The following is a 14,125-nucleotide window of genomic DNA, read 5'->3' on the forward strand; positions in this document are numbered from 1 at the left end:
TTCCAAAATCAGATCTGAAAAGAGTCAAAAACACGGAAAAAAACAGGAACTAGCACTTGGCACTAAATTAATAAGTTAGTCCCAAAAAAGATATAAAAGGTACATAAAACAACCAAAGAAGACAAGATAACAACATGAAACCATAAAAAATTATAGATACGTTTGAGACGTATCATCCAACAAGTGATTCAATCACACCGGAGTTGGTCAGGGAACCCATAGTGGAATCGACATCGGTTCCACGTAAGTCAGAAAGGTTCCGCAATATGCACGACTGCAATGTGTTGTTCTTGGAGAACAACGAACCAACCACGTATGCAGAAGCGATGGTAAGCGCTGATTCGAAGTTATGGCTTGAGGCCATGATATCTGAATTAAAGTCCATGGATGACAATCAAGTTTGGAACTTGGTTGATCTGCCAGATGGCATTCGAGCCACTAAGTGCAAATGGATCTTTAAGAAGAAAACTGATATGGACGGAAATGTTATAGTCCATAAGGCTCGACTTGTCGCTAAAGGTTATCGACAAGTTCAAGGAGTTGACTACGGTGAGACCTATTCACCGGTAGCAATGCCTAAATCAATCTGGATCATTATTGTTATAGCTGCATATTTCGACTATGAGATATGGCAGATGGATGTCAAAATGGCTTTCCTTAATGGAAATTTAACTAAAGACGTGTATATGACACAGTCTGAGGGTTTTGTTGACCCAAAGAATGCTGGCAAGGAATGCAAGCTTCAGAGTTCCCTTTATGGATTGAGGCAAGCATCTCAGAATTGGAACATTCGTTTTAATGAAGCGGTCAAAGAATTTGGCTTCATCAAGAACGACTATGATCATTTTGTATTCAAGAAGGTCAGTGGGAGCTTAGTTGCATTTCTGGTCCTCTATGTGGATGACATATTGTTGATTGGAAATGATCTTCAAATGCTTGAGTCTGTCAAGGACTCATTGAAAAATAGTTTTTCGATGGAAGACTTGGGAGAAGCATCTTATATTCCGGGAATCAAGATCTATAGAGATATATCGAGAAGGCTTATTGGATTAAGCCAAAGTACGTATATAGTTAAGGTGTTGAAGCGGTTCAACATGCAAGATGCCAAGAAAGGGTTCTTGCCCATGTCACATGGCATTAATCTTAGCAAGACTTAGAGTCCCTCGACTCCTGATGAGCGAAGATGCATGGATGGGATTTCGTATGCTTCACTTGTCGGGTCCATCATGTATGCTATGGTATGTACTCGTCTCATTGTTAGCTTTGCTGTAAACATAGTAGGCAAATATCAGGCTAATCCACGTGAGAGTCGGTGAACAGCGGGAAAGAATATCCTCAAATACTAGAGAAGGACAAAGGATACGTTCCTGGTTTATGGAGGTGAGGATGAGCTCGTTGTAAAGAGTTACACTGATGCTAGTTTCCGAACCGATAGGGATGATAGTCGATCACAATCTAGGAGTGGACTGGAGGAGTGCCAAACAAGATATGGTAGCTGATTCTACAATGGAGGCCCAGTACATTGTGGCTTCTGAAGTTGCAAAAGAAAGTGTTTGGGTGAAGAATTTTATTTCTGAACTTGGAGTGGTTCAGGACTCGTCTAATCAGTTGGACCTCTATTGTGATAATAGCGGTGCTATCGCACAAGTCAAGGAACCACGGAACCATCATAAAACCAAACACGTACTCAAGTGTTTTAACCTTATTTGCAACATTGTTGAGAAAGGCAATGTAAACATATGCAAGATACACACGGACTCAAATGATGTTGATCCATTAACGAAGCCTCTCCCGCAGTCGAAGCATGAAATGCACATGAGGTCCATGGATATACGATGCCTAGATGATTGACTCTAGTGCAAGTGGGAGACTATTGGAGATATACCCTAGAAGCAATCATGTGATGATTTCATTTCCTATGTATTCATGAGTACTTTGTATTGTCCTTGAACATCATCAGTGATATGTATCAATAAGTATGTGACTTATTCATGAGACTATATATTGTATGATGATTGTTCTAATAGTCCCTAGTTGTTAAGGTTATGCAGACACACATCCTTTACCATTGTACAATTAAGTTGATGACTATGTGTTCACAAGTCATGTGCATAGAGATGCTAAACTGATAGTATGGACTCGGGGATTGAGATCACCGAGTCTGACATACCCACTTTGAGATACAACGAGCTATTGTCATTTGTTAGTCTCAAGTACAATGTATATGGCATGTTCTAGACCTGAGGTCCTCTCATGTTCTCGGGATGAGGATCAACTCACTTAGGGTCTATCAGAAGCTACTCCGTAACTAGGTAGTTATAAAGGTAGCTTTCGGGTGAGTCGTGAGACATGCCGCGAGACATGGTTGACCAAGTTGGGATTTCCCCCTCCATAAGGAGAGATATTCTTTGGGGCCTCTCGAGTGATCATATTCGGAAAGCATGGCCATGCGACATGGGTTAAGTGTTAACCTAATTCAGGAATCTGCATCATGGTTTCGAGAAGAGATGTCGAGCTACCACAAGGGTGACAAGTACTCGCCTTGAGCTTGACAACCAGTATCATGAGGAAAAAGGAATGTTGTATATACACATTGTCGAGGTTCGTCTAACGACTTTGCACACACACGAGAGTTGGCACGTTCTGCTAGGAGCCGCTACCGACTATCGACTCGGATTGTGTCGATGTGTACGTGAACCTATAGGTTCGCACACTTAAGGGATTGCAGCCCATTCGGATTGGATCCGAATGAAAAATGGGTCTAGACTCGTCGTGGGTCTCAAGTGTTGAGCCCACCTCAAAGGTCTATATAAAGGGGAGTGGGCACACTTTTTAGGGTTGATCCTTTTCATTCCCTTGACAACCACCGCCGATCCCCATGCCGCCATGTCGTGCGATCGTACCTAGCAGTCCGCCGCCCGACGCTACACCCGTACGTGTGGATACCTTGGATGCATCACATCTGCGGTGGTTGGATGAACCATTCGAGGGATACGTGAGGAACCATTTGATGGATCCGTGAGGAGCTGTTCGTGGGATCCGCAAGGAGCTGTTCGTGGGAGATCACTACTCGTGGGAGATCGACTAAAGGAGAAGGAGACGAATTGGCTGATCGACTACACGCGTCACCAACTCTACTTCCATTGCGATGAGTGCACGTCTAGTGGTAAACCCAGCCCCCTGATCTATTTGTAGCACATGTTCTTGGGTGCACGGTAGAATTTTTAATTTGGCGCTAGCGTAGTGTATTGTGAGTTCCAACAACACTATCCACTATAAAGGTAGTCTAAGTTACTCTACACTGTGACCAGCCTATACGCATGCCTGCCACGTCATCACAGACCATCTCATGCATGTGGTTTGGAGAATTGATTATATTTGATACTACACATTGCTTTTTAGTATTTGTATTGGAAATTGAAAAAGAAGAAGTGAAAAAGGCACGACGCACCATATGTATTGCAAATCATCTTAAAGTAATTTATGCTTACGATGCGGTAACGATGTTTCATGGATACATGACCCGAGCTTCCCCACAACAACGCATAGGGACTCATCTTATTTTATATTGAAGGACATCCAATACTACAAGACATCACAAAAAACACAAATTTCCATCATAAGCCAAAGACGTGCCGCCATCGCCCCTTTGCTACTAGAGTAGGCCTAATATTGTATCCTTCGATTGGCAATTCATCATGCTAAAATCCAGTTTGACCAATGCCTCAGAAAAGAAGCTGCCATCGTAGAAGCCTTCATAGATATTCAAACCATCTCCTAAACAAAACTTTTATCGACTTCACAACGATGGCGACAAAGGGAGCACCATTGCATGGGCGGAGAGCACAATCTATCGTGTCAAAGAGACACCCAAAGGAAGGAAGAGAGGTCACAGTCTCGTGGCTACCACAAAAACGGCCAGGTAAACATCTCCGTGACGCACAAGGGTCAACTCTTTTTTGTTGACGCCTCATATTGTCCACAACACCGCCACCTCAAGGAGCAAGAAGAAGCGGACCATCTTGACGTCAACGTTATGAGACATAAAAGCACCCGCCTAGATCCACGGGACCTGAGATAGAGCAGACTCTGCCTCCTAAATCCAACAATGATAGTGGGGAGAACAACTGTATCGAAGGGGGATACGAAGAAAACGCATTCGCCGTCACCATTGCAATTGCTGGAGTCAAAGCCATGAACAACCAAAACCCTAACTAAGAAACTCCATATATACTACGACACACGCGGAATAAGGCCCCGGGGTTCCCCTCCCTCCCATTGTCAATAGATTAGACGGAGGTGAGGACCCAATGACACCAATGTCAAGGTTGATTTCTTTTTCCTCTCTCCTAATCGGTTCCTGTTTGCATTACTAGGATTGGATGCTCTCTTTTTATGAAAAGAGAGAAGAAGATATGTACCTCTTACAACGATATATTCCGGTCCCTTCCACCATAAGGATTTATATATTAGCACATTTTGCAGTCTATTGTAAAATTTGTCTGGTTAAACTAACAATTATAAATAGTCAAAAGCTAGCTAGACGAAAACATCATCATAATCCACCAAACAAAGGTTTTTTTTAAGATCCAGCTATGATGGCTATTACACTGATAATAGAAAGCAATGGAAGAACAAAGTGGGGTGAAAGATCCGAGGATCGGTGGACGTTTGACCACAAGCCGGTCGAACTTTCGAAAAAGGAAAGAAAAAAGAAAAAAAAACTGAAAGGGCTCTTAATTTGATATCTCTCACGGAGGTTCCTCGAAGGGGCTCTCTATGCATCTAGCTTTCGCTAACCTCCATTGCTTCATGATAATTGTGATCCTTGTGATGATATCTCTGATGCTTGGGACCTTTTTCTAGAAGGTGCATTTGTTGCGTTCCTGTCATATTGCCTAACAGATGAGAAGTCTCATTATATTGGTTCCCTTCTTTCATTTGCGGTCGGTTTCTTCCTGTGATTTTAGCACAATGATCGTGACAGATTGCAGCTTCCATTTCTCCTTTGGTTCCTTTCAAAAAAAAAAATTCCTTTGGTTTGAGGGTGACACGGTCTTTTCATTGGCCGATCTTGTTCCAAACAGAGATTTCATTCGCCAGCAAGTCGTTTCAGTTTCCACCTTGTTTTCTTCGTCTTGCATACCACTTACTGCTGCTTTGCAAGACGGGTCAAAAGCACATGAAACTTGACTATCAAGTCTCTACCCAAGAACTTGGCTTCCAAGCCAGTGCTTTGTTCAAAACAACGGTCGGTTCTGTTTTCTGTGGCATAATCGAAATTTCTCCGCATCTTTCGCCAACACTGAGCGGCAAAACCTCCGCGCGCTAAAACTTGGATTCCACGAACTCCAGGCGAGGAAGCGCCCGAATCAAAGCTCCAAAGCGCTCCGCCCCGTCTGATCCCGCCTCTACTTCGAATCCTCCCAAATCGAAGCAACCTGCGCCGGCTGCCGTGGTGGTTGCTGCGGCGGCGGGGAGCTCGCGCCCGACGGCCCGATCCGCGCCATGGAGGAGGTGAGCAGCTTCTCCCCCGCCGCCTCCCCTCGGCCTTTTCGGATCACGTTGGCATAATTCTGGTTCGGGGATGAATTCGCACGTCCTATCCATGTGCGATGGCGTTCTAGCACGGATTGGTGAGGGTTCTGAGGCGTAATCATCTACAGTAGTATGATAGTGGGGTTAGGTGGCGGTTATTTCTAGGAATGTGGCTTGTATTTTGACCTGGCCTTTGGGCAATCGCTGAAATACCTTCTGTTTGGCTTGGTTGCCTGAACTCTGAACTGATTCGTACTGCGCGTGCAGCCGCTCTATGAGAAGGATTTGGAAAGGAAGCTGAAGAAAGAACAGAAGGTGCTGTTCTAATCTGGTTCTCTGCTGTTCACGATGGAGTGGGAGAATTATACTATAGTCGCATTGTTTTGTGTGTGGGCAGTTTTACCCACAGGTCCTCTATATTCTGTGACAGGCTAAAGAGAAGGAGGATAAGAAGCTCAAGGCGAAGCAGAAGGAGGCTGCCAGGCTACAGGTGGCGACCGGCGGTGCTAACTCAATTCTTGATTTGGATAAGAGGTTATGTTTGGCTGATGTGATTGTCTGTAGGTCCAAGCAGCAGCTGATGGAGCTAAGAAGAGTGAGAAGAAGCAAAAGAAGAAAGGTGCCACGGATGAGAATCCAGACGATTTCGTCGATCCAGATACTCCCACTGGACAGAAGAAACGGCTTGCTTCTCAAATGGCCAAACAGTACAGCCCGTCTGCTGTTGAGAAATCGTATGCTTCCTTTCTCGCCTTACTATGCTGGAATCATGCCAACAAAGCTTTTGGAGTCCATGGTCAGAAATTCCCCACTGAACTAGTATGTATTTTCCCTTTTTTTTACTGTCATGCAGATGGTATCCTTGGTGGGAGTCATCACAGTATTTTGTAGCAGATGCCGCAAGCTCAAAGCCACCATTTGTAATAGTAAGTCCCTCCATAACCCAAATGGTACATGATTATATTCAGAATAAGCATCTGCCTGCGATGGCTATGTGAAATTGTGAATTGCTCACTGGATGATTTCACACTGTAAATCTTGCGTAGAACATAACATGTACAAATGAAGATATATTACTGTGAATGACAAGAACTAAATACTTATTTGCAGGTCCTGCCACCCCCAAATGTGACAGGAGCCCTTCACATAGGCCATGCAATTACAGTGGCAATTGAGGTAGTGATTTTATTTGTACTGGTGCCCTTCTGTTCGCCCCTATCAGTATTGGTGGTGTTGATGTTCTTTTGTTTCTTTGCATTGACAACAATACAGGATGCTATGATCCGCTGGCGGAGGATGTCAGGCTACAATGCTTTGTGGATTCCTGGAATGGATCATGCTGGCATAGCTACACAGGTCTGCTATGCTTCATGTTGTCTGATAAGTGATACATTCCAGTGCATAGAACATATATACTGGGTCCAAGGCCCCAGTATCTATCTTCTGCACAAGTTATATTTTCGTGGTTGTTCATGGCCTAGCATTATTAGCCTGAGTTCAAATTGACGTCTACTCAAAAGTTATGTTGATCATTGAGTCTTATCTGACTGATCCATTGCTACTATTTCTTACTGTAGCAAGTGTTTCATCTAACAAAATTGTTAACCTCCATATCAGGTCGTTGTGGAAAAGAAGATCATGCGTGAGAGGAAGCTGTCAAGGCATGATCTAGGGCGTGATAAATTTCTATCTGAGGCAAGCACTCTGGTTTCTGACCCGCTGTATATCATCTCACCTGTAATGAACCCATGTATTTTTAAATGGGTAAATAATCATATTGATAAATGATTTTTCTTGCATTTAGTCATATGTTATGTATTTTGTTCAATTCAAGGGAAAGGTCCCTATATACCAGTACAAAATTCTGCACAAGGTAGCTGATATGCCAATGGATGAACTAAAAAATTTACAGTGCCATGAAATGAATTGCCCTGTTAATTTAGTTAATTGAGACCATTTTTTGGTTCAGTGCCAGCCCATACTTTGATATGCTGGTTGATTTTCACATTTACTCATTCAATGTATCAATCATCATTTTTGCAGGTCCATAACTGGAAAGATCAGTATGGTGGCACCATATCGAGACAATTGCGTACGCTTGGGGCCTCGCTTGACTGGTCGCGCGAAGTAAAGTCCTTGTCCGATTCCTCCATTGCTCTAGCTAGGGAAAGCAACATTTATGTCTAAACAATGCATGGTTTTTCAGTGTTTTACAATGGATGAGCAGAGATCAGAAGCTGTAACAGAAGCGTTTGTTAGGCTATACAAGGAAGGTTTGATATATAGGTTAGTTTTCCATACAGAATGTGCTACTCCTTTTTGTGCCTTGTTCTGCTGAGCTTATGTGTTTGCTCATCTTATGTTGTTTGGAATCCTCTAATTACTTTATTACCTATTGGATGATTCATCCATTTGCAGGGATATTCGTCTCGTGAACTGGGATTGCACGCTCCGTACAGCAATTTCCGACATCGAGGTATGTGAGGCATGCACTTTTGCAGTGTGCTAGACAGTTTGGTTCTTTGCATGTGTGAGCAGGAATGCGGGGTTGTATCTTATATTTCGATCGCTGGTTTTCAGGTTGACCGTGTTGATCTCAAGGCAGAGACTTTATTAGAGGTCCCTGGTTATAGCAACCCAGTTCAGTTTGGTGTTTTAACATCTTTTGCCTATCCTCTAGAAGAAGGATTGGGTGAAATTATCGTTGCAACAACTAGAATAGAAACTATGCTCGGTGATACCGCTATAGCTGTTCATTCTCGGGATGAAAGATATAAGCATTTGCATGGAAAATATGCTGTCCATCCGTTTAATGGCCGAAAACTTGAAATAATTTGCGCCGATGACTTAGTGAAAGCCACTTTTGGTACTGGTGCTGTCAAGGTAGGTGTGCCCATCTGAAGAGCTGGTTTGGAACTTTGGATACCTTTACAATCAGAAATCAGTACCCATTCTTATCTCTATATTTCTTTATGCAAAGATCACACCAGCTCATGATAGCAAGGACTTCAAGGTTGGGAAACAGCATAACCTGGACTTTATCAATATTTTCACTGATGACGGGAGCATAAATGAAAATGGAGGTCCGCAATTTGAAGGAATGCCACGTTTCACCGCTCGAGCTGCTATTATTGATGCACTAAAGGAAAAGGTATTATTATAGTTTCAGTGTTTACCATTTTTCCTTTAGAACTGATTCTGCTTCGTTCATGTAGTTAGTTGTATCTAATTTATTGTTTATCCTCAATGTTTTTGGAAAAGGTTCATCAATGTATATTGTTATAATGGAATAAAAACTTCTAATTCGAAAAAGGCTATCATAGTTCTATACTGTTGATATAAAAGCATGTAGACTCGTCTTGGATGTGATCCGATTTCTTCGAATTTTGCTAATTTGTGGAGTGTAATTAAATTTAGTTGTATTTATATGTGCAACAACAGTGTTTTTTATGTTCTTGGTTTTCCTAAAACAATAACCAGGTATGGAAGCATTACATTGACATTTTTAGTTAGAAATACGGTATTCCGTATTTTGATTTGCGTACTGTGTGTGGTATATACGTATATGCATAGCTGGCTCTGTTCAAGCTTTTGACCCCCTTTTCGATCTGGCGTTGTTGTAGTATATGAGAACTCTATTTCCTTCACGCTAGACTGGATACCTGTCTGAAGATGGCTGATTAAGTTTGTTTTATTCAAAGTTTGATCTTGTTACCTGGTTATTTATCCTTCTTTGCCGCCTATCTTTTTGCGTAATGTATTGTTTTAGTAATTTCCAAATTATAATCAATTTGCACCTGTCAATAAATGAAGGGTCTATACAGAGGCATGGAAAATAATGAGATGGAATTAGGTCGTTGCTCAAGAACTAATGATATTGTGGAGCCAATGATCAAGCCCCAGTGGTTTGTTAATTGTAATACCATGGCAAAGTCAGCTCTTAATGCTGTGAAATCCAAAGAGATCGAGATCATTCCACCACAATACGAGCAAGACTGGTACAGGTACATCCTATTTTTATTTTTATTTTGAACACAGGTACATCCTATTTACTTTACTAGGCAATGTATCTCTTCTTTATGGATCAGTTTACGCTAACACGAAACAAATAATCCATCCACTACCTTGTTCTGTGTGCTGCAGATGGCTTGAGAACATACGTGATTGGTGTATTTCAAGACAACTTTGGTGGGGACACCGTGTACCTGCTTGGTATGTGACATTAGAAGATGACAAAGAGAAGGACATGGGTTCATACATTGACCACTGGATAATCGCAAGAAATAAAAGTGATGCAGTACTGGAGGCGAAACAGAGATACCCAGAGAAGAAATATCAGTTAGATCAAGATCCTGATGTGTTGGACACATGGTTTTCAGCTGGCCTTTTCCCCTTAACTATACTTGGTTGGCCAGACAATACAACTGATCTTAGTACTTTCTACCCTACTTCTGTTCTCGAAACTGGATTGGACATCCTCTTCTTTTGGGTAGCAAGGATGGTCATGATGGGAATGCTACTCCACGGTGATGTACCATTTCAAAAGGTAATATGTAGGTTGCAGTTTTATTAGATAGTTCTGGATCCAATTTATGCGATCACAGTTTTGCCAAATGGTTGTCTTATCAGTAGCTATTATGTGATTTACTCCTGTACTGTAGAACCACTCTCTTGACAAAAGCCTGCTTACATTTAACTTGATGATCTGTGACTGCTACAACAAAAACGAATTATTATTGCTGTTGGGGTTCTATCCATGACCCGATCTTGTGCCATTTATTTATCTTGTCTTTCACTAATTTCCACCTTAATAATCTCTAGATTGACATGTTCTTCTATATTTGTTCTGTCAAAAAGCTTTTTTATATATTTTGCTGCACCTATATGTCATATTTGTTACAGTATATATGGATTGCACTAGTTCTTTCCATTAGTTCGGATTTTTGGTTGCGTTGGCTAGTGCATGAAGCTTAACAACATTATCTACTTACAAGTATGTCACATAGCATTGAATAAACTATGATGGCCCAGGTTGATGGAACTTCCACTGAAAGTGAAGCACACCAATTCCTAGGGAGCTTTTTTTTTAGAATCAATTCTGTAGGTAATTGAAAATTCACAATTAGTTGATAAACCTTGCGTCATGACTATCTTATCTGTTTCTCAGATTTACTTGCATCCAATTATTCGTGATGCACATGGACGCAAAATGTCCAAGTCACTAGGAAATGTCATTGATCCCATTGATGTAATAAATGGTATAACACTGGAAGGTCTTCAGAAAAAGTTGGAACAGGGCAATCTGGACCAAGGCGAGTTGGAAAAGGCAAAAGAAGGTCAAAAGAAGGATTTCCCTGATGGTATTCCTGAGTGTGGTACTGATGCCCTTCGTTTTGCTCTGATCTCCTACACTTCTCAGGTTATGCTTACCGCCAGTTCTTCCCATTCCTCTGATTATTATTACTTTATTGCAAATCTCTAGTATTAAAAAATCTCATTTTTTACCAGTTCGACAAGATAAACCTGGATATCAAGCGAGTGCATGGGTACCGACAATGGTGCAATAAACTGTGGAACGCCATTCGTTTTGCGATGATTAAGCTTGGAGATCAGTACACTCCACCAGCAACTCTCGCGGTGCATACTATGCCGTCCATTTGCAAATGGATACTCTCAGTACTTAGCAAGGCTGTTGGCAAGACAGTGTCATCATTAGAAGCATATAAGTTCTCCGACGCGACATCCTCTATATACTTTTGGTGGCAATACCAGCTTTGTGATGTCTTTATAGAAGCAATTAAACCTTACTTCAATGGATCTCAAGAGTTCGAATCTGCAAGAGGTGCTTCTAGAGATACACTATGGGCATGCCTGGACACCGGTTTGCGTCTGCTCCATCCATTCATGCCTTACATAACAGAAGAGCTTTGGCAGCGCCTTCCTCAGCCTAAGGAGGCTTGTAGGAAAGATTCCATTATGATATCAGAATACCCCTCAGCTGTACAGGTAAATATTTCTTTTCAGGACAACTTAGGAATGAAGTCAATGAACCAGAGGAATACCCCTCAGTACTATAGAGCCTACTGCGCAGGATTAACAAGAAGCTAATCCCTCCGTAAAGAAATATAAGGGCGTTTAGATCACTACTTTAGTGATCTAAACGCTCTTATATTTAGTGATCTAAACGCTCTTATATTTAGTGATCTAAACACTCCTATATTTCTTTACGGAGGGAGTACTCTATAATGAATATATGCAAAAAAAAATACAAAGAAAAAGTTAGTGTGTATCTCAGTTTGAGAAATCCTATGTTTAAGCAATTATATACCCCACAATACAATTTTGTTGTCACTACTTTGTACCTGAGAAGTTTCCTGCGATGACAGGGATGGGCAAATGATAAAGTTGAGAATGAAATGGAGATTGTGTTAGATGCTGTGAGTAAGCTGAGATCTCTCCGGCCACCAACAGATATACAATTAAGGTGTGTTTCTGTTCACCAAATAGATTATTTTGATTTTCACACAGTATGACAGATGCTATGCTCAAACATACTAAGATTGCCATTTTATTTTAGTCTAGGTTCATTGGAACTTTGCTCTTTCCTAGCTGATACCTTCTTTATATTTTCACCTCAACAGGCGCCCATCTTTTGTGCTCTGCCGAAACCTAGAGATTGCAGCCACTGTTCAACACTACCAGGCTCAAATTGCAACGCTTGCTTCTGTATCATCTATTAAGGTTTGACAGATCATCTATGCTTATTTCTCTCTTTTCTTGTACTTTCTTCGCCTCTTTAAGGCTTAAAAAATCCCTTTGGAAGGAAGGTGAAAATCTATGTACCACAAGTAACCAATATACTCCGATGATCTTGTCCTTGCTGTATGCACATTTCCTGTTTCAACTCACCTTACTTTGTCAGTACATAAAATTCTAATTCACTGAAGTTAAAAGCGCCTAACTGAAACAAGCAAGGTTCTGACCCAAGCGGCAATTCTCCAGATCCTGACAGAGGATGATCCAGCTCCATCCGATTGTGCCACAGATATTGTAAACAAAGATCTAGCCGTGTATCTCCAGCTCCGGGGAGCTCTCGACACGGATGCTGAACATGAGAAGCTTAGGAAGAAGAGAGAGGAAGTTCAAAAGTAAGCGCAGTTACGCTAACACCGTCCACTAATTCTGTCCGTACTGATGTTTTTCTTTTGAATTTCTATTTTTCAATCTTTTTTTACAGCCTGTTTTTTTTTAGTTTAGTAGTAACAAGTTTTCCATCACAATGCAGGAAATATGACACCTTGTCACAGAAAATGAGTGCTTCAGGCTACCGCGAGAAGGCCCCGCAGAGCAAGCAGGATGATGATACGAAAAAACTTGCCACTCTATTGGCGGAGCTCGAGATCATCAGCGAAGCCGAGAGTAAGCTAGACGCAAAAGTGACAAACGATATGTGACTCGATCGTTTGAGGACCTGCAAATCTGATTTACACGCATATAGACTGATGATGATCCTCGCCACCTTGACCTGACACACCCACCCCTCAGTTCATACGGTACTGAAGGCATGCTCACTATTTGTAAAAAGCCTCATCCAAGTAATTTTGGACATCTTAGCATGTAACGTCAGTGCACTTTCAAGCAGCTCAGTTTTGTGCATTTCCATATTTCAGTTTGAGTTCGTCGTTCCCATGTCACACTCGTGGCCTTTTTCTCTGCTGTGGATGCATGTAGAGTGTTGTGGACTCTTTGATGAGGTGAGACAAGATGTGCTTTGCAAAATATAACTGTTTTCTCTTTACACAATAGGCACATGAAGTGCTTATTTCTAGGATTGGTTTCTTACCTCCCATGTGAAAAGAGGAGGTAAGAGGGACTATGTTATGACCGGTACAACATACCAACAGAGAAGGCTCAATGGGCAGGGTTAATTACGGGCTTAGCCCAAGTTATCTTACCTATCTTAGAGTCCAAGTTATCTAGGGTTTAGTGGAGGTTGTCCTCTTATATAAACACATGTACCCCTTCGATATTAAGCAGACAATAAACAGTATATTCTGTTGTCGTCTCCCTCAGGAGACGAGAGCCCCAAACCCTAGCCGCCTCTCTCTCTCTCTCACGCCGCGACGGCGCCCAACCGCCGGCGCCAGCGTCCCCAACCTCGCAGCCCGCACTTCCACCCCTACAACCTACGTCCGAGACCTGGTAGAACCCTAGCCTCTACCAATTTGGTATCAGATAGCTTGGGTTCGATGAGTTTGTCGGACCTTCCCACCACCACCGCCTTCACCACCTCGGTGCAGGACTTCGCCGACCGCTTCAAGACGTTGGCCTGCCATGAGCCTGACGTCATGGCTCGCCAACGCGCCGAGCTCTTCGTCGGCGGCCTTCCCGACCACATCCGCATCGACGTCGAGATGCGCGACCCCCAGGACCTGCAGACGGCCATGTATTACGCACGCGCGTACGAGCAGCACGCCAACGCCCTACATCAGGTGTTCCCGGGCCGCGGCACGCGTCCCCCGACCCGCCCCGCCCCGGCGGCCGCCACCCCGACACGCCCCGCCCTGCCGGCCACTACTGCGGCTGC

General features: G+C 42.7%; 1 protein-coding gene across 1 annotated transcript; it reads left to right on the forward strand.

Moving 5' to 3' along the window:
- Positions 1-4,439: 4,439 nt before the first annotated feature.
- Positions 4,440-13,336, forward strand: LOC123433853 (valine--tRNA ligase, mitochondrial 1-like). Its single transcript, XM_045115478.1, has 21 exons — positions 4,440-5,517; positions 5,806-5,853; positions 5,969-6,028; positions 6,103-6,272; positions 6,392-6,464; positions 6,649-6,714; positions 6,811-6,894; positions 7,156-7,233; positions 7,582-7,665; positions 7,745-7,824; positions 7,957-8,014; positions 8,119-8,421; positions 8,519-8,689; positions 9,352-9,542; positions 9,682-10,084; positions 10,706-10,957; positions 11,047-11,544; positions 11,925-12,022; positions 12,180-12,279; positions 12,541-12,686; positions 12,824-13,336. Exons 1-21 carry the CDS (start codon positions 5,509-5,511, stop codon positions 12,990-12,992), a joined length of 3,141 nt encoding a protein of 1,046 aa, XP_044971413.1. The 5' UTR covers positions 4,440-5,508; the 3' UTR covers positions 12,993-13,336.
- Positions 13,337-14,125: the final 789 nt, after the last annotated feature.

The sequence above is a fragment of the Hordeum vulgare genome, chromosome 1H, assembly GCF_904849725.1.
Source record: "Hordeum vulgare subsp. vulgare chromosome 1H, MorexV3_pseudomolecules_assembly, whole genome shotgun sequence".
Classification (NCBI taxonomy): Eukaryota; Viridiplantae; Streptophyta; class Magnoliopsida; order Poales; family Poaceae; genus Hordeum; species Hordeum vulgare.